Source organism: Mobula birostris, chromosome 5 (genome assembly GCF_030028105.1).
Source record: "Mobula birostris isolate sMobBir1 chromosome 5, sMobBir1.hap1, whole genome shotgun sequence".
Taxonomy (NCBI): Eukaryota; Metazoa; Chordata; class Chondrichthyes; order Myliobatiformes; family Myliobatidae; genus Mobula; species Mobula birostris.
The window spans coordinates 58,651,221-58,671,751 of NC_092374.1; the positions used below are offsets into that span (position 1 = coordinate 58,651,221).

General features: G+C 39.9%; 1 protein-coding gene across 15 annotated transcripts in view; it reads left to right on the forward strand.

The window, feature by feature from the left end:
- pip5k1ba (phosphatidylinositol-4-phosphate 5-kinase, type I, beta a) overlaps nt 1-20,531 on the forward strand; it is a 175,829-nt gene that overhangs the window by 112,792 nt on the left and 42,506 nt on the right. For 14 of the 15 annotated variants that reach the window (XM_072258079.1, XM_072258069.1, XM_072258081.1 and 11 more), the window contains 4 exons: nt 1,643-1,795; nt 5,173-5,472; nt 13,163-13,374; nt 18,261-18,344. In XM_072258079.1, coding sequence (XP_072114180.1) covers nt 1,643-1,795; nt 5,173-5,472; nt 13,163-13,374; nt 18,261-18,344 — 749 coding nt within the window. Of the gene's footprint in view, nt 1-1,010; nt 1,260-1,642; nt 1,796-5,172; nt 5,473-13,162; nt 13,375-18,260; nt 18,345-20,531 lie in introns of all 15 variants that reach the window. The other variant, XM_072258084.1, reaches the window with a different exon arrangement.

Sequence of the window (20,531 nt, forward strand, 5' to 3'; positions counted from 1 at the left end):
ATTGATCACATGCCATCTGACCCTGCTTATATTTTATGACTGAAAGCAAACGAGTAAATGCTTTATGTATACGTATGTAATGTGAAATCATGCATCAACTTGGTGAGGATGAGGAACCTGCAATTTGTGCATCTTCACAAATCTCACACAATTAACCCTGCTCAGTTTTTCCAGCCTCACATCTTCTACTCCTCCTCAACTACTTTATTAACTTTGAGAGCTGGCTAACCAAACAGAACAAAGTAATAGGACTAGTAATGATTGTCTTGGGCAATCTTTTAATTTGTTAATAAATGTTAATCTAATACCAATCAACTCCCCCACCTAGCAAGTGAATTACAAAACCACAAAATCTCATTCCAACAAGTATCAAATTGTTGCTCCAAATGTTTCAATATTTTCTGAGTCTTATCCTTGTGGTCTTTTTCTATATTTTATACATGATTTGATACTTCCTTATCTTTTGACTATCATGTTTTGAAACTTATAGGAACATAGAAAACCTACAGCACAATACAGGCCCTTTGGCCCACAAAGCTATGCCAAACATGTCCTTACCTTGGGACTGCCTAGGCTTACCCATAGCCCTCTATTTTTCTAAGCTTCATGTACCTAGCCAGGAGTCTCTTAAAAGACCCTATCGTTTCCGCCGCCGCCGGCAGCCCATTCCATGCACAACTAAAGTGATAAAACTTATTGTCATTCGTTAGAGAATGGAAACAGAGAATGCTGATAATATTCAGCAGATCAGGAGACATCTGTAAAGTGAGAAATAGATTTAACTCTTCAGCTCGACTTTACAATGTTGCTGTTAGACATGTTGATTACTTACATAATGTTATGCTTTTATTTTTATGTTTTCTCTACCTTCTCAAAGCAATAATGTTGCATGATTTACTGGCTGGGAATATTCCATACCAGCTTAAACACCTTTTTGCTTTTGAGTCATTAGTTCATGAGATGGAATATTTAATCCATTGTTCTCATGCACTTGCCTTACTTTTTATCAGTTTACAGTGACAGCATGAGAAATCTGAGGTGAAGGTGAAGGATGCTCTAGTTGGATGCAGATCTGTTGATCACTGTGTCAGCACCAAATGCCATGGCAATTTATTACACCATGAAGGAAGAACAGGTTCAAAATGTATGACGATAGGGAAGCTACAACCTTGATCAGAGTTCATCACTTTAAAACAATTTACTGTATATTTCAAATATGCAGTGATCGACTGCAATATATTTGGTACAAATGTGGAAAGGTACATAACTAATACAAACAGTTTCTAACCAGACTGGAATCTTGTATGCATCCTAATGCCTATATTTTTTTATGTAAGTTATGCATTTGAATTTGCATAACAAATGTATTTAAAAAGTTGAATTTATCCATGCATTGGATGAAAAAATATGAAGTGTTCAGTATTATTGAATTAGTGACTTAATTTCACCTTGTGTTTGATTGGTTTGCATTAAAGAAATGATGCTACAAATTTTATCCTTTCCTTAACTTGCCTTTGGTGAATTAATAGGCATGCTTCAGGCATTGATATTGAATGAACAAGAATCTTTACAACTTTAGAAAAAATTACAGTGTGAATGTTTTCCAAAATCCTAATGTGTTTATTCTGTTCCTCCTTCCCAGTATTCCTTATGCAATGAACCACTTATTGAGCTTTCCAATCCTGGTGCAAGCGGGTCCTTATTTTATGTCACAAGTGACGATGAATTCATCATCAAAACTGTGCAGCACAAGGAGGCAGAGTTCTTGCAGAAGCTGTTACCAGGGTACTATATGGTAAGACAGCAATAATCAAAGGCTTCCTAAGCCGTGTACTGGTTTCCCCTTTCACTAGTCATTGTATAGAGTTGAGTATAGTGGAGAGCGCGATCGTTTGATACCTGGGGATTGAGAGATGTATAGACTGGTTGGGAAAGGGGGAATGAGGCACAAGGTCGATAATTAGTCGCAGAGCTGACTTAAGGGCATGTGACCTAGTCCTGCAATTTCTTACATTCTTTGTTCAATATTCTGTTAAAATGGTTGCATGTACATTTAACAAGTCATGTAAAATATGATACTGGATTAAGAAATTGTACTCCGTGTGATATTTTATGTTTTTGGATACACTTGAGGAAACAGATTTAATAGTTTCATAAGAGAAATGCTTAAAGAGATCATCAGATAATAGGGAAGGATGAGAGAGAGAGTTGGTTGTTAATCAGAGGGACAGAGTTTCTCTTTGGAAGAGAATGCTCAGAGTGAAGGTTCAGTAACTTCCTGGACTATTTTATGGGCCTGAGTGGTTGACTGTCAAGGTTAAACACAAAGAACTTGTAGCACATTTCTGTATTTTGGTTGATTTATTTTTCCTTGCAACCCTATTGCCCTGCCTTCTCCCCATAACCTTTGACACCTTTACTAATTAAGTACCTCTCAACCTGTTTTAAATATACCCAATGATTTGACCTCCACAACCATCTGTCGAAATGTTTCACCTGATTCACCATCTTCACCACCACCCACCCCCTCCCCCATCGGCTAAACCTATTCCTGGTCTCCCCTATCCTGAGGCTGTGCCTTCTGGTCCTAGGCTCTCCCACTATTGGAAATGCCATCTCAACATCTGCGCTACCTAAGCTTTTAAATATTTCATAGGTTTCAATGAGAGATGTCATTCTTCTAAGCTCCAGTGAGTACAGGCCCAGCCATCAAATTTCTCATGCGTTAATCCTTTCACTCTCAGGATCATTCTCATAAGCCTCCTGTGGACCTTCTCCAATGGCAGCACACCTTAGATATGGGGCCCAAAACTGCTCACAGTACTCCAAATGTGGATTGAACATGCCTTGTAAGACCACAGCAGTACCTCCTTGCATTTATATTGTAGTCCTCTTAAAATGAATGCTAACATTGCATTTGCCTTCCTTACCACTGACTCAACCTGCAAGTTTGCCTTTAACTCAAATAGCTCTTGTATTCCTGAGTCCCTTTGTACTTCTGATTGCTAAATTCACACCCCATTTAGAAAATAGTCTATATCCTTATTCCTTCTACCAAAATGCAGGACCTTTCAGTAGACTTCCTGCTTCCTCAACACTACCTGCTCCTTCACCTATCTTTGTATCATCTGCAAACTTAACCAAACTTCGACAGAGCTGAAGGGTCTCGGCCCAAAATGTTGACTGTACTATTTCCCATAGATGCTGCCTGGCCTGCTGAGTTCCTCCAGCATTTTGGGTGTGCTGCAAGAAAATATCATTGCAGAACTGGCAAATTTGGATACAAAGGGAGCAAGTCCATTAGACCGTAATACTGAGCAGAATTAGGCCACTTGGCCCATCGGGTCTGCTCATCTATCGGATCACGGCTGATTTATTGCTGCCCTAGTCCCAGTAGGTGATGTGGTCCAGGATTTATGAGGTCCTGTCAGAGTAGCAGGGACTCAGCCATATCTTCTGTTCCTTACCTCAGCATCTCTTTCAGCACGTTAATGACGCCTTTGCGAGCAATCACAGGGAATGCGGTATCAGTCCTCTCCTCCCCTTTGCTTCTCACCAAGGAGTCTTTCCAGATGAAACAATCATTCACCTGCACTTACTGCAAACGTGTGCTCGATTTTGTGTTCATGATTCAGCCTCCTATACATTGGTTAAATTAAATGACGTTAAGCAATCACTTTGGTGTCAACAGAAGGGATAGGTGTAATTAGGCATCTTTAGTTTAATTGCTTTGGCATAACACCATGGGCTTGAAGGGTCTGTTCCTGTGCCATACTGGTCTGTGTTTACATGGAGTATTGGTAATTTAGTCAAAGAGCTTTCTCTTGCCTGCTTCTCTTGTTCACCATTTTACTTCCACTCTTATCTCTCTGAATGTGGCTTACTTCATTGTTATAACAAGGCCCAGCATAAGTTGGAGGAGGACCATCTAGGCATGTTGCAGTCTTCCAACGTTAATTTCTGCAACCTCTACTAACATTTTGTATCAGAACTGGCCAATTCTGCTGTAACTCATCCCTCTGTGACATTGCCTCCTGTTGGCACAGCCTGACCTGCTGGCAGGTCCCACAGCCCTGTTCTCCAACAGTTTACATTCCTTTGTCTGTACTATTGCCATTAAACAATTGACCACTATTTATTGCCACAGCAACCCTGGCCTCACCCCTTTTGAGTATTCCTTTTACTGAATCTATCCCTTCCTTCGAACCCCCTACTCCCACACCTTCTCTGCCTCTCCTCTTTCCCAGTTTTGATGAAGGTAATCAATCTGAAACGTTAACCCTATTTCCCTTTCCACGGATGCTATCTGAATTGAGAGTTTCATCACTTTCGCTTTCATTTCTGATTTCACTGCAGTTTTTCTCTGATTTTCTTGTTTGATCATTTCGTGACCTTGTTGAAGGTAACAGAATGTATCACCTTGAGGCCAAGTCTACATTCTTCCTACAACCCAATAGAAGCCTTTTACTTTGCCAGCCAACTTCTACTCAGTACCGAATGCCCATAATTGAAATTAATTATAATAATTATAGCTGATGCAGTTTGGGAAGATTTTTCTGAAACAGGTGCTCAGATTATAGATGCACTAATCTGCCTTTCTGGCTGTGTGACAGAGTGCTTGATTAATTTGTGAAAGGAAACACAATATCTTTGAGTAAACAGAAACAAGTATTTGGGGGGGGTGGTAGAGATTGGGGGCAGGGTTAGAAAACTGAAGGTGGAAGTGTGATTGACAACAGCTTCAACTTACTGAGACAAATCCAATTTTGTGAGAAAACGTGAAGGGATTTTCTTGGAATGATAATATGTTGCTAAATGTCATGATTAATGTATTAAGTTGTATTGATTTAATAATGAGTTCAATATCCACTATCGTTCTACAGGTAGGAATTTACCCAGAAATAGTCACCAGGGCAGATGGTTCAAACTAATGTTCTTTCCATTTCTTTGTGATTACTCATAATGTATAATGAATTTCATGTCAAGTTTCCCGTCCATAGTTTTAATCGAAATTGGCTGCAGGATTCTCATAGATGGGGGTGGGGTGGGGTGTATGCCACGTCTGCCTTTGACCATTGTTGCATGGAAGTGGAATTTAAGTATGGCCAGGCAGCACTTAGAAATTGATGTGCAACAATTTTAATCTGAGATTTTTTTTTCTCTCCCTTGCAGAATTTAAACCAGAACCCAAGGACACTGTTGCCAAAGTTCTATGGATTATATTGCATGCAGTCAGGAGGTACTAACATAAGAATTGTGGTTATGAACAATGTGCTGCCACGTTCTGTGCGGATGCATCAGAAGTATGATCTGAAAGGCTCGACATATAAACGCAGAGCCTCAAGGAGAGAGAGGGAAAAAGATATACCCACATTCAAAGACTTGGATTTTATACAGGACATGCCAGATGGTCTCTTTTTTGACGCTGAAACCTACAATGCTTTGATAAAAACACTTCAGAGAGATTGCCGGGTACGTGAAATGTTATTTTAATACTTGCTGTTGAACTTTTGAATGGATCGCAAAGGACATGGGCATACAGTGTTCTTAGCACAGATACTTGAAGCCCTGGTTAGACTTAATCTGAGTAATGAGCTGCTCAGGGAAGGATGCATTGGAAACAATACAGCATTGTTAACTGAATCTCTCTGGAATATTAAGATTTAAATATGAGGAGGAATCACAGAAATTAGCCTTGTAGACTGTAGAAAACTCTTTCCCAGATCAGCGAAAAGTCAAACTATAGGATATAGATTTGGGGTTAAGGGAAAAAGACTTGGCGGGGACATAAGGGAGTCTAGCTTCACCCAGAGAGTGACAAGAACCCACAATGTGCTCCCTGAGTGTGGTTGAAGCTGGGCTACTGACACAATTTAAGCAGTGTCCAGATGAGCATTTGCATTGACTGGGCATAGAAGGCAATGGAGCAAATGTTGGGAGGTGGGGTTAATATAAAAGGGTCTGTGTTTGTTGGTGTGGACAAGTTGGGCCAAATGGTCTGTTGCCATGCTGTATGATTCTATCACTGTACAATCCCCTGGAGATTTAAAGTCCAAGGAGTACCTTGGCCAAAGTGTGGTCTCTATCCTTTTTCAGAGGTGGCCCTGTAAGGTTGGCAGACTTGTTCCTATTACACCAGCTTATGAAACAAACAGTATCCCACCCATGCAAGATAAAAGCTCTACAATTTGATCAGAGTTTGCTTATAATATCAGTTTGAAAGATGTGATGGTGGCAAGACACAGAAGAGGCTTAACATTTAAGCATGTCTACAGAAAAGGTCCTTGAAATGCCACTTGTCCTATTGATAGCTTGTGTTCAGGTTGGTTCAACAATGCCGGATAAACTCTAATCATTGGGGGAATTTTAAGAGGTAGATGTAATACCATTATAGGATATGGCTTGTCAGCTCTGGGTGAACATATTCCAGGAGGCTTCACCATGTGACCTCTGGCCTCCCGGTCTTCATTTTAATAATCACACTTCTGGTTGGCAATTACACTCATCTTCATGATGCCTTGCCTTGCCTCCCTATCCAGTTGGAGATTGAATACTATTTGAATGATTCTCAACAGAGTTCATTTCTCTCTAACCGCCTTCCACACTCACACAAGTCTGGGTTTTTCTTTTCTCAGATTTCAGCATTGAGAGAAAATTAAGAGGGAAGTAAATCACAATTAGAAATTCCTGTTCATCATGGGTACATGGTTGTATTCCTTCTGTATGTTTGGTTTCATTGACTTCAGTGAGCAGAGATGAGGCCAACAGCAGCAGCTGGAATCAGCATGCACAAATAGACCTGACAACCCAAGAGATATCCTCACATTGTGTTTCAAATGAATTTTATTTATATTGACGCCCTGCAGATTAATCTACAAATTTTAGAGGCTTGAGGATAATTGAGGTGATGGCATGCACTCACAGAGACTAGGCTACACGAAGTAAATGGGGAACTAGGATTGATGAGATATTGCTTTATGCTAAACTATCTCCTATGTTGTGAAGAGGCATAAAAATAATAATGACAATAATACTTATAGTTTTGATGTAACTTTTTCTGCAATCATGCAGAGAGGAGACGAAATCTGTCGCTTCATTCTTTTAATTCAAGCAACTAATTTGTAATGTACACCATGTTTCTGAACATTTGATTTGCTCTTATTATTTGCCAGATTAATTGTGAGCAGTTATATTTTAGTATGTGTAGGATATATTTTGTGAGCATTTGGAATAATGGGTTTGACGAACGTAACTCCTACTGAACAACACAAAGGCTGAAGTTGTCTAACACTGCAAATAATACGAGAAGGTCCAGCGGGTTCATGAGAATGAGCACGGGGGCAGGGGGGAGGGTTAATGTATGAGGAGCATTTGATAGCTCTGGCCTTGTACTTGCTGGAGTTTAGAAGAATGAGGGGGAGGGGTCTCACTGAATATTGAAAGGCCCAGATAGGGTGGACATGGAGAGGATGTTTCCTATAGTGGAGAGTCTAGGACCAGTGGACACAGCCTCAGAATACAAGGACATCCCTTTAGAACAGATGAGAAGGAATTTTTTTTAGCCATAGGGTGGTGAATCTGTGGAACTCATTGCCTCAGGCGTCTGTGGAAACAGTCAGTGAGGATATTTAAATCGAGTTCGATATGTTCTTGCATAGTAAGGGCTTCACAGGTTATGGAGAGAAGACAGAGAATGGGGTTGAGAGGAATAATAACTCAGCCATAATGAAATCATGGAGAAGACGTCTGAGTGGAATGGCCTAATTTTGCACTTGTGTCTTGTGGTCTAATAGAAAGGTTCAGGTCTTGGATTTTGGGATTGGAGGTGAGATAGATGAAAGGGGAAAGCATAATATTTCCTGTCTGTCTTCAGGTAATTGTTTGTCTTTTTTTTAAAAAAAAAGCTCAATACTAATCAGGTTGATGGTAAGATATTTGATCATGGCCTACAAACGGTGGCATGCATTTTAAATGTTTAACCAGAACACATCATGGCTAAAGATTAATCCTCTGTCATAAACAGGCATCGATTGTGCTTGAACTCTTAATTCTGAAATTTTATTGACTTAAGTGGACCTGAGTTTTGGAAACCAGTTTTAATGGAGGGCCATCACTAAAGAATTTCTAACTCTTAAACTCCCTAAAGAAGATTGTACAGCATTACTTTTGGGCAGCTATCTCCGCTGAACCTTTAAATATTAAGAAACATGAAATGGAGGAGGAAGAGTGGTGATAGGCTGCCCCTATATGCAATTAATGAAAGTGAAAAATGTTGAAAAAAAATATTTATTTTATTGGAGATAAGTTTCAAATAAATGCCAAGTAAAAATTGCCTAATGATTAGTTTCAACTGTTTGAAAAGATGGAGGAAGGTAAAGGTTTAAACTGGGATCAACAGGCTGTCCCCAGGTAACAAATGGAGTTAGTTTTCGGAGGTCCTTAATTCAATTTTGATCATAAGTTGGTTAATACACAACAATCATTCAATATGGTAACCACAGCACTGTAATGAATGACAGCAAAAGCACATGAGGCTAATGAAAAAGAAATTAGAGAGAGAGAACTAGTTCCGCCATTTACCATTTCTGGAAATGAATATATGCATGTACATCAGAGTTCTGAATTTAATATTATGGGAGCTTGCTCGTACTGTAGGGGTGTCCATAAGCTGGGTATTAAATGGTAGATAATTGTGGAAGATAAGACTGATAACCTTGGAAATGCATTTGTTAAGTTATGAGTCTTGCTGGAAAACAAATTTTCTCCCAAGTTGCAGTTCTCTTGCAGACTGCGCCAGGTTTTCCTCCAGGACTTCCCTGTATTTTGCAGCATTCAATTTACCCTCTACCTTCATAAACCTTTCAGGGCCTGCTGCAGTGAAGCATCCTCACACCATGATGCATCCACCACCATGCTTTATGGTTGGGATGGTGTGTTTTTGATGATGTGCAGTGTTTGGTTGCGCTAAATATAATGTTTAGTCTGATGGCCAAAAGGCTCAATTTTGGTTTCATTGGACCATAGAAACTGCTTCCATTTAATTTCAGAGTCTCCCGCATGCCTTCTGGCAAACTCTAGCCAAGATTTCATGTGATTTTTTTTTTTCAACAGTAGCTTTCTCTTTGCTGCTCGTCCATAAAGCTGCAACTGGTGAAGCACCTGGGCAACAGGTGTTGCTATGTCCAGCTGTCCCATCTCAGCCACTGAAACTTGTAACTCCTCCAGAATTGTCATGGGTCTCTTGGTGGCCTCCCTCACTAGTCACCTTCTTGCATGGTTACCCAGCTCAGAATGGTCTGCTCTAGGCAGATTTACAGCTGTGCCATATTTTTTCCATTTCTCAATGATTGAATTAACTGTACTCCAAGGGATTTTCAGTGACTTGGAAATCTTCTTGTATCCATCTTCTGACTTGTGCTTTTCAATAACCTTTTCGTGGAAGTTCTTAGTGTACTTTTGTCTTCATGGTGTAGTTTTTGTCAGGATACTGACTCAGCAGCAGTTGGAGCTTCCAGATACAGGTGAATTTTTACTACAATCAATTGAAACATCTTGACTGCACTCAGTGATCTCCATTTAACTAATTATGTGACTTCTAAAACCAATTGACTGCACTAGTGATGATCTAGTGTGTCATATTTAAAGGGGGTGAATACTTGTGCAATTAATTATTTTCTGTTTTGTAATTAATTAATTAATTTAGATCACTTTGTAGAGATCTGTTTTCACTTTGACACGAAAGAGTCTTTTCCTGTTGATCAATATCAAAAAAGCCAAATTTAATCCACTGTGATTCAATGCTGTAAAACAATAAAACATGAAAACTTCCAAGGTGGGGTGAATACTTTGTATAGGCACTGTATATTATAGTTAGAAGAGCAGATCAGGTGCTTGGCATCCGGGTAAGAGATTCCCCAAAGCTCTCCATAGACTGCAGTCGGGTCAAGGGTTTCAAAGTAAATTTATTATTAAAGTACATACGCAGTATGTCACCATGTAGTACCCTGAGATTCATTTTCTTGCAGGCATTCACAGTAGATGCAAAGAAACACAATAGAATCAATGAAAAAGTACACACAAATTGTGCAAAAAGAAAATGAAAAACAAATAATAAATAGTATCGAGAATATGACTTGTATAGTCCTTGAAAATGAGTCCATAGGTTGTGGAATCAATTTAGTGTTGAGTAGAATGAAGGTATCCACTCTGGTTCAAGAGCCTGGTGGTTGAGGGGTAATAACTGTTCCTGAACCTGGTGGTGCAGGTACACCCTTAACACTTAAAATATATTTCATGTAACATTGCTCATAAATTCAAATATATCACTTTTGACTCATTTTTGATTCTTTCTGGACTTTAGTATTGAAAATATCAGCATCTGTCCCCAATGGGTTTAATGTTCAGTAAGCATGCAGGCAATTTCGTAGTCTTGACTTAACTATAGAAACATAGAAATCTACAGCACATTACAGGCCCTTCAGCCCACAATGTTGTGCCAACCTTGTAACCTGCTCTAGAAGCTGCCTACAATGTCCCTACGGCACAGCTCTCTGTTTTTCTAAGCTCCATCTACCTTTCTAAAAGTTTCCTAAGTGATCCTGTTGTATCTGCCTCTATCGCCTTCGCTAGCAGTGCATTCCATGCACCCACCACTCTCTGTGTGGAAAAACTTACCTCTGACATCCCCCTTGTACCTACTTTCAAGCACCTTTTTTTTTAAAAAGAGCCCACTTGTGTTAGCCATTTCGATCAATTCCTCTTATCATCTTATATACCTCTATCAAGTCACCTTTCATCCTCTGTTGCTCCAAGGAGAAAAGGCCAAGTTCACTCAACCTATTCTCATAAGGCATGCCCTCCAATCCAGGTAATATCCTTGTAAAACTCCTCTGCACTCCCCCTATGGTATCTAAATCCTTCTTGTAATGACATGACCAGAACTGAACACAGTACTCCAAGTCGGGTCTAACTAAGGTCTTGTATAGCTGTAACGTTACCTCACAGCTCTTGAACTCAATCCCATGGTTGATGAAGGCCAACACATCATACGCCGCCTTAACAACACTGTCAACCTGCACAGCAGCTTTGAGTGCCCTATGGACATAGACCCCAAAATCTCACTGATCCTCCACACTGGCAAGAGTCTTGCCATTAATATTATATTCTGTTTTCAAATTTGGCCTACCAAAATGAACCACTTCACACTTACGTTACCTCACGCCTTATCTTGTCTTTCGATCTTATCTTATCTTCACAACTACCTCTGTGTCCCATCAGCCTTTCATTATGGTTTCATGCATTTTGCTCTCTTGCTTGCTCTTCACCAATTCTGTTTGGAACATTATTGCTTCCTGTTCTCTTCAAAAGTAAAACTGCAGATGCTGGAAATCTGAAACAAGGGGGTTTTCTGTAAATACTTAGCATATCATTTGGCATGTATTAAGAGAGGGAAACAACAAAACATTTTTAATTCAATGAGTTAGAATTGGAGCTACTCGTGATACAAACTGGAAAAACTGGTTATCAGAAATGATAGGGTTTAGTGTGAAGTCTTGAGCAGTGAATGGTTGGCGGATGAAATGCTGTACCTCAGGTTTATGTTAGAACAGTGAAGGAGGCCAAAGGTGGTATCAGAAAGAGATAGAATTAAAGTGATAGGCATCAGAAAGCATCCTTGTGAACTGAATAAAGGTGCTCGGCAAAGTCAGTACCCAATGTGTATTTGGTTTCGGTGCTGTAATGGAGACCACATCATGAGCATCAAATGCCAGATTGGAAAAGTTACAAGTAAACTGCTGCTTCATCTAGAGGATGTTCAGGTCCCTGGGTATATAAGATCCTTCTGACCTCCCTGTCTTTGACATCTCTTCCCCTTCCATGAAAACCCAAAGTAAATTTGAGAAACAGCTTCTCGTCCATTCACTAAATACATTACGGTTCTCGAGATTCAACATTAAATTCAATAATTTAGATAATTAGTCCTTCCAGTTTCTGTCAGGCATTCTTCAAATATACTGCAAGATCATTAACCAATAATGTTAACCTTTTTTCCTTTACTGTAATTCTGTAGCCTACTGGTATTTCTAGTATTTCTAGTTTATTTGTTTTCCAGTAACTGCTGTGTTTTGTATGTCACATTCCTGTAATTTCTTTTCTCTTTTTGGTCTCTGTTTTCATTTAGTTCTTTCTATTTGTATCCCCTTTAGCCAGATGTGATGCAATTAACAAGTCTTCAACGCACTGAGTCTGTCATCACCAGTGACATCCTTAGTACTTTATTTCCCTTCATCTCCACAGATGTTTATTTGTTCTGTTTATTCCCCTTTTCTCAACATGTTTTGTAATGTTTCCCAATCTTGATGAAAGGTCATCAACCTGAAACTTCTGTACCTCTCCCATTGTCCTGTCTCTCCCCTAGGCCCTCATCTTTATCCTCACGTTTGTTTCCTTATGAGCACTAATTTATTTCATTTTATTCTTGAGTGGAAGTAAACTTCTTGCTCACTTTATGAATTTGTAAATTAGTGTTTCTTCCACCTCCTCAACATTGATCATTTTAGCTCCCCTGCTGATTCATTCTTTTGCATCTCTTGACTCGACGGCTCCAAAATGCTCTTCACCACTGCACTGTCTGTAATTTGAGTTAATCCAAAACTCTACTGTCCACACCTAACTTGCCTAAGTCACAGCAGTACATCACCCTTCAGGTTCCCTTTCTGAAGTTTCCTGACTTCTCTCTCCTCTTAAAATGTTTCCTGGAACTTGCCTCTTTGTCCAAATCCTTCGTACTTTTCTATGTTAAAGTAGTTGTTGGAGTTAAAATATTATGTTAAATACCACACTATATGACTGGCTCGCCATTGCAGCTTGGAGATTTAACGTTATTTCATTTACAGTGTAGGTGGATTCAAACAAATGATGTCATTAACTTGTGAAAATCAAAGAAACTGCAGATGCTGGAAGTCTAAAATAAAACAGAACTTGTTGGAAATACTCAGCAGGTCAGCTGTATCAGTGTGAAAAGAAAGTTAATGTTTTAGATTGATGGTCCTCTTCTGTTTTTATTTTAAACGCCATTAACTCGGTGGTTTGGCTAAATAAGTTCATGTGAAAACACTTTTGATTCCTAATATTTGGATGTTAACTGTTAACTTGTCATCAGGTTTTGGAAAGTTTCAAAATTATGGATTATAGCCTGTTGTTGGGAATCCATAACTTGGACCTGGCTGACAGAGAGAAAGAAAACGAGGTGGAGAGCCTTCAGACTGCCCAAGACGGGAAGCGAGCAGTAGGACAGAAAGCATGGTATTCCACTGCCCTGGAATCCATACAGGGTGTTACAAAATCGGGAGAATCTGTTGGAACAGATGAAACGTAAGTCAAGTCAAAATTCTCTATGGTGGTTGGTCAATCTTTGCTGAATTTAAATTAATTGCTGTGTTATGAACTGATTTATAGGCTTGTGGTTAATTGTTTTGCTTTCCATTAGAATGCACAGTAATGAGTGCAGTCCTACAATTAATTCACTGGAATAGTAATCTAATTAAATAGCTCACAGCACTTAACAAGTTTCTAAACAAGCAGAATCAGATTTATTATGATTGACTTGGATGATCTGAAAGCTGTTGTTTGCAGCAGTTGTCCAATACAAAGACATAAGATTACTATAAATAGTGCAAATAGAATAAGGAGGTATTGTTCATGTGTTCAGATTGTTCAGAAATCTTATGGTGGAGGGGAAGAAGCTGTTTTTGAATATCTTATTGTGGTTCTTAGAGCTCCTTTACCAACTCCTCGATGGTAGTAATGAGAAGAAGGCAGGTCCCTGATTGTGTGGGTCCTGATGCATTTTGCCACTTGAAGTTTCCTCAGATCACAAAAGTATAGAAGACCAAGAACAAAGTGCTAGTAAAGATGGGTACTTGGTCAGTATGGATGTGGTGGGCCAAAGAGTCAGTGCTTTCGATCGGAGTGTGTTGGAATGGGAGAGCCAGTGGCCTTATGAATGATAGCTTTTGTGGAGGTGGACATTGGGTGAATGATGGGGAATGAGAGGGATGAATGCAAAGTAACACCAATTAATAACATTGATGCAACATCTTTAACATTCTGTGCTGCATTCCAAGAATGTTGTTAAAGCAAATTTGACAACCGTTTACAAAGATGAGGGTGGGAACTGGAGTGATTGGGCTGAGGAAAGGGATGTCGGTTTACAAGCAGTGCAACTGTCAGGAAGGATGAGCAGATGAGAGGGCAAAAATGCAGTCAGTGGGATGGGTTGCAGTGTAAAAGAGGGACAAAATGGTGACAAATACAGGACTGCAGCTGTTACATTTGAATATAAAAATGATGTAGATGATCTTGTAATGCAGTTAGAGATTGGCAGGTTTCATAGAGTCATGGCTGAATGATGATTGTAGTTGGGAGCTTATTATCCAAAGATACAAAATCGATCGAAAGGACACAGGTAGGTGGAGGAGGAGGAGTGGCTCTACTGGTTAAAAAATGAACTCAAATCCTTAGAAAGAGTTGACATAAGATCAGAAGATGTGGAATCCTTTTGAGAAGATTTATGAAACTACAAGGGTAAGAAGACACTGATGTGAGTTATTTACAAGCCTCCAAACAGTAGCTAGGATATGGTCTACAAACTACAGCAGGAAATAGAAAAAACTTGTCCAAGAGGCAATGTTATGTTAGTCTTGAGAGATTTCAATATGCAGGTAGATTAGGAAAATCAGGTTAATGCTGGATCCCAAGAGAGAGGATTTATGGAGTGCTTCCGAGATGGGTTTTTGGAGCAGCTTGTGGTTGAGCCCACTCAGGGATCAACATTTCTGGATTGGGTGTTGTGTAATGAAATTTGATTTAAGCAGCTAAAGGTAAGTGAATCCTTGGGCAACAATGATCATAATATGATAGAATTCATCCTGCAATTTGAGAGGGAGAAGCTGAAGCCAGATGTATGAGTATTACAGTGGAGTAAAGGGAATTACAGAGACATGAGAGAGGAACTGACTAAAGTTGATTGGAAGGGGACACTAACTGGGATGACAGCAGAGCAGCAATGGCTGGAGCTTCTGGGAGCAACTCAGAAAATGCAGGATAGGTATACAGTACCTCAAAGAAGAAATAATATTCTAAAGGCAAGTTGTCCCAACTATGGTTGACAAGGGAGCTCAAAGCCTACATAAAAGCAAAAGAGAGGGCATATAATAGAGCAAAAATTAGGGGGAACTTAGAGGATTGGGAAATTTTTAAAGACCAACAGGAAAGATGCTAGCATGGATAGAGTAGTAGCTGATTGCAGAAGTCAAGAGTGGGAACAACGGAATGTACTTTGGATTCCCTGCCAGTGACGAGTGGTGTTTCACAGGGGTCCGTGTTGGAACCGATTCTTCTTGCCTTGTATGTCAACTATTTAAATGATGAAATTGATGGCTTTGTGGGCATGTTTGCAGATGATATGAAGATAGGGAGAGGGGCAGGTAGTGTTGAAGCAGAGAGGCTGCAGTAGGACTGACATTAGGAAAATGGACAAGGAAGTGGCAGATGGAATACAGTGTCAGGAAGTATATGGTTATGCACTTTGAAAGGAATAAAAGTGTAGATTATTTTCTAAATGGGGAGAAAATTCCAAAATCCAAGGTGCAAAGGCACTTGGGAGTCCTCATGCAGGATTCTCCAAAGGTTAATTTGCAGGTTGAATCGGTGATCAGGAAAGCAAATGCAATATTAGCATTAGTTTCAAGAGGACTAGAATATAAAAGCAAGATGCAATGCTGAGGTCTGTATTAGGCACTGGTGAGGCCTCACTTGGAATATTGTGAGCAGTTTTGGGCCCCTTTTTGTAAAAAAAGGATATGCTGGCATTGGGGAGGATTCAGAGGAGGTTCATGAGGATGATTCCAGAAATGAAAGGGTTATCGTATGAGCAGCGATTGAAGGCTGTGGGCCTGTACTCACTGGAATTTAGAAGAATGAGGGGGGATCTCATTGAAACCTATTGAATGTTGGAAGGCCTAGATAGAGTGGATATGAAGAGAGTGTTTCCTTTGGGTGAGTCTAGGACCAGAGGACACAGGCTCAAAATAGAGGGGCGTCCATTTAGAACAGAAATGAGGAGGAATTTCTTTAGCCAGAGTGTGGTGAATCTAGAATAACTACAGGGGGCTGTGAGGGCAGGTCATTGGGTGTATTTAAGGTGGTGGGTAATAGGTCCTTGATTAGTCAGGGAATGAAAGGTTATGGGGAGAAAGCAGCAGAATGGGGTTAAGAGGGAAATGATCAGTCATGCTGAAATAATGGAGAAGACTCGATGGGCCAATTAGCCTAATCCTGCTCCCGTGTCTTATGGTCTTTTATTACCATAGGTACCTAAAAGTTTTGTCATAGTTTGCAGTTTCGCGGAACATCTCAAAGAACCGAAGAGAACAAGAGGCTTAGAGAGGGGACACAAACAGCTTGGAGTCCTGATGCATCTGCAGGCACGGCTTTTGTGATTGACCAAACAACATATTCCACTGTATGTTTCCATATATATGTGATAAATCTGAATCTTAAAATAGAAAAGTTAGAGTTTGAACAGGACAGAAACGGAGATGTGCTTAGAGCATTATAAGACTGGAGCAGATTACTGAGGTAGCAGAGCCTAGTGTTCACATCTATCCAACCAGAGGCGTTGTTGCATGACCAATACTGCATTAAACATTTACTGTGGAAGATAGAGGTGAGAGCATGGCAGAGAGTGAAAATGGACAGTATCGATTTGGTGTAATATGGGTATTGCATGACTTGGGGTCAGGCTAGGTCTGTGAGCAAAGTGGTGATGTATGGGTGAGAAATAGTGCAATCTAGCACATGATAAGAGGAGTTTTGAATGAGCTGAAATGTATAGAGGATAGGTCAAGGGAAGCTCTCTAGAATGGTACTACATTGCCAAGTCTAATGTAAGCAAGGGCATGAATTAAATTATGGATGATCTGAGAATGAAGTAGAAGGAGACTATGGGGAGGTTGATGGGTCAAGATAATAAATATTAATTTGTAATGTTAGGATTTCTAACAAATGTATTGTTGGAAGAAATTAAAATGTTTCTTATGCTGTGTGGTAAATGCAGAGGATTTCTGGAATACTGTCTGTGTTTAGAACATCAATCATCTTCAGAAATAAACTTATCCATATGTTCTCCTGGTATATGTACTGTGAGTCCAAGAATTGCTCAACTGAGCCATCTTGAATTGCTAAATATAAAATTTGTGTGTGAAAATTTATATCTAGAATATTTAGTCAGGATTAATTGGGTTGGTGTAAGTGTGAGATTTAATTTCACGTCAGCCAAAGATGAAAGATGGTGCCACTTTCTGCCAACTCCCCACCTAGCCCCACTTCACCTACAGTCAGTGGCCACTTTATTAGGTACATGTAGACACCTGCTCTCATCAGCCAGTCATGTGGCAGCAATACAATACCTAATAGCATGCAGACATGGTCAAGAGGTTCCGTTCTTGTTCAGACCAAACATCAGAATGGGGAAGAAATGTGATCTAAGTGACCTTAACTATGGAGTGATTATTGGTGCCAGACGGGGTGGTTTGAGTATCTCAAACTGCTGATCTCATGGGATTTTTGTGCACACCAGTCTCTAGAGATTACAGAGAATGGTGTGAAAAACAAAGAACATCCAGTGAGCTGTAGTTCTCTGGGTGTAAATGCCTTGTTAATGAGAGATCAGAGGAGAATGGCTGGACTGGTTAAAGCTGACAAGAAGGCATCAGAATCAGGTTTATTATCACCAGCATGTGTCGTGAAATTTGTTAACTTAGCAGCAGCTGTTCAATGCAATACATGGTAATACAGAAAGAAAAATAAATAACTCAATTACAGTAAGTGTGTGTGTGTATATGTATGTATGCGTTTTACTTATCAAACTAAATTTCTTCAAACACCTAATGAAATGTAATCTTTGTCTTGCCTCCTTTATAGCTGCATTGATAGGTTGGGGCCAGGTTAGATCCTCAGAGATCTTGACACCTAGTAACTCAAATAATCACATATTGCAACAGTAGTGTGCAGAAGAGCATCTCTGAATGCACAGCACATTGAACTTTGAAGTGGGTGGGCTACAACAGCAAAAGATCACACCAAGTGATCCTGTACCTAATGAAGACTACTGAGAGTACGTTCTCTCCTTCCACACTTGTGAACATTTTTAGCCACTTTTATTTTCTTACATCGTTATTTTTCATTTCTCTTTCCAGAATGGGCGCCATACCTGCCAAGAATAGTAGAGGAGAGCGCGTCCTCCTTTACATGGCGATCATCGATATTCTACAATCTTACAGGTATTGACTGTTTGAGTAGAATTACCTTTATTTTGAGCAAGTGTTCCTTTTTCAAACTGACACTTCACACTAGCTGAAGATTCCGGATACATAAGGTGGCAACGGCACCTCTGCCATTGGAGGTTTAATTTTGTTAGTGAATGCATGTCAAATATTATTCCTTTTTATCTACAATTAGCAGCAAACATTTTGGACTGCCTTCGATTTTAAAATGCTTTACATCCAAGTTCTTAAAATCATACATTGAAAGAGCAGTGGGATTGGGGAATGAAAGGAGCACCTGTGATGACAAAATAAATGGTTCTATTGAATTTACAGCCCTCGCCCCATACTAAATTGTTAATGACACCACAACTCAGCTAGTAGAGTTGGGGCCTGAGAGAATCAGTCCTGATTTCCATTGCTGTATGTGTGGAAGTTTCGTGTTCTCTCTGTCATCACATGGGTTTTCTCCAAGTACTCCACTTCACTGTCACATCTGAAAGACACTGAGATTAGTGGGTTTGTTAGCTAGTGTACTTTGTGCCTAGTCTGAGTGAGTGAGTGGGTCTGGAGGGAATTTGATAGGGATATGAGCAGAACAAAATGGTTTGTGTAAATGTTGCTTGATATTTGGCACAGACTCAATGGGCTGAATATCCAGTTTCCGTGCTGGAGGATCAACAGTTGATCCTGTACGTATGGAATCAGAATCAGGTTTATTATCACTGGCATGTGACATGAAACTTGTTAACTTAGCAGTAGCAGTTCAATGCAATACATCATCTAGCACAGAGGGAAAAAAACAATAATAATAAATTAAAAATAAGTAAACAAAATCAATTACAGTATACATATATTGAAAAGATTTTTAAAAAGTGCAAAAACAAGTACTGTATATTTTTTTAAAAAAAAAGGTGAGGTAGTGTTCATGGGTTCAATGTCCATTTAGTAATCAGATGGCAGAGGGGAAGAAGCTGTTCCTGAATTCCTGAGTTTGTGCCTTCAGGCTTCTGTACCTCCTACCTGATGGAGGGGTGAGGCAAAAGTTTCAGAAGAACCTCATTGCCAAAGAATGATGGTGGGATTCTATGCATTAGCTTTCACCAAAAACAAATTTGCTGTCAGTATTGGGGTGAGGTAGAAGATGATGGTGAAGTTGGGGAGGACAGAATTAGTTAAGGCATGGGAACTAACAAAGCAGGCAAACTCCAATGTGTGAGCAAATAAAATGAGATTGGTATAAATAGGGTTGGGGTGCTTGGGTGGAGGGATTTAACATTCTATTAAGAGAGGCTTGAGTGAGAGTCTGTACTACTTGGGAGTTTAGGAAAATGAGGAATGACTTTAATCAAACATTAGGTATTTGAGTTGTTTCCACCAATAGGAGAGTCAGAAACCTGGAGGGATAGCTGCAAAATAAAGGGTTGGTCATTTAGAACTGAGTTGTGCAGAATTTTCTTCTCTCAGTATGATGTATTTCTGGACTACTTGGAGGATGGTAATGGCTAAATTATTAGAAATATTTCAGGTGGAGGTAGATAAATATTTGAGAGAAGCAGTGGAGGTCAGTGGAGAACTGGACAGCAGAAGCCAGCATAGATCAGCCATTATCATGTTGAATGATGATGCAGGCTAGAGACGCTGGTGGTCTGCACTTTAGAGGGCCAAAGGGCTATGTCTCAACTAGATTGCTGACTATATGCAGGTTTGACGTTCTGACTGGCATTTATCTCTCAGCAAAGCAAAATATGAGAAAATTCAAATCTAGATAAATCAGTCAATAAGGAACAGGAATAGCACAACAGTGCTTTCAATAGCGCGGCAGGGACAGGTAGGAATCTGTATATCAACCCATCCACCATAGCAGATTTAGTAGAAATGCTCCCTCATCGGCTGTTCAGTTAGATATTTTGGGTCTGAAGCTCTGTTGTAGCCAGACACAAAACGTTCACATGGCTACAGTAGGGAGGGAGGCACACCTGTGACCTTCAAGCACAATGTTGACGACCAAGAAAGGGAATCTTTGCTGTAAAGATACAGTAAAATGAAACGCTGCAGGAACTCAGCAGGTCAGGCAGCATCTACGGGAAGGAATAAACAGTCAACATTTCAGGCTGAGAACCTTCATCAGGACTAGAAGGGAAGGGGGATGAGGCCAGATGTCTGGGACATGGAGGGGATGTGTGTGAGGGCATACCCTTAATG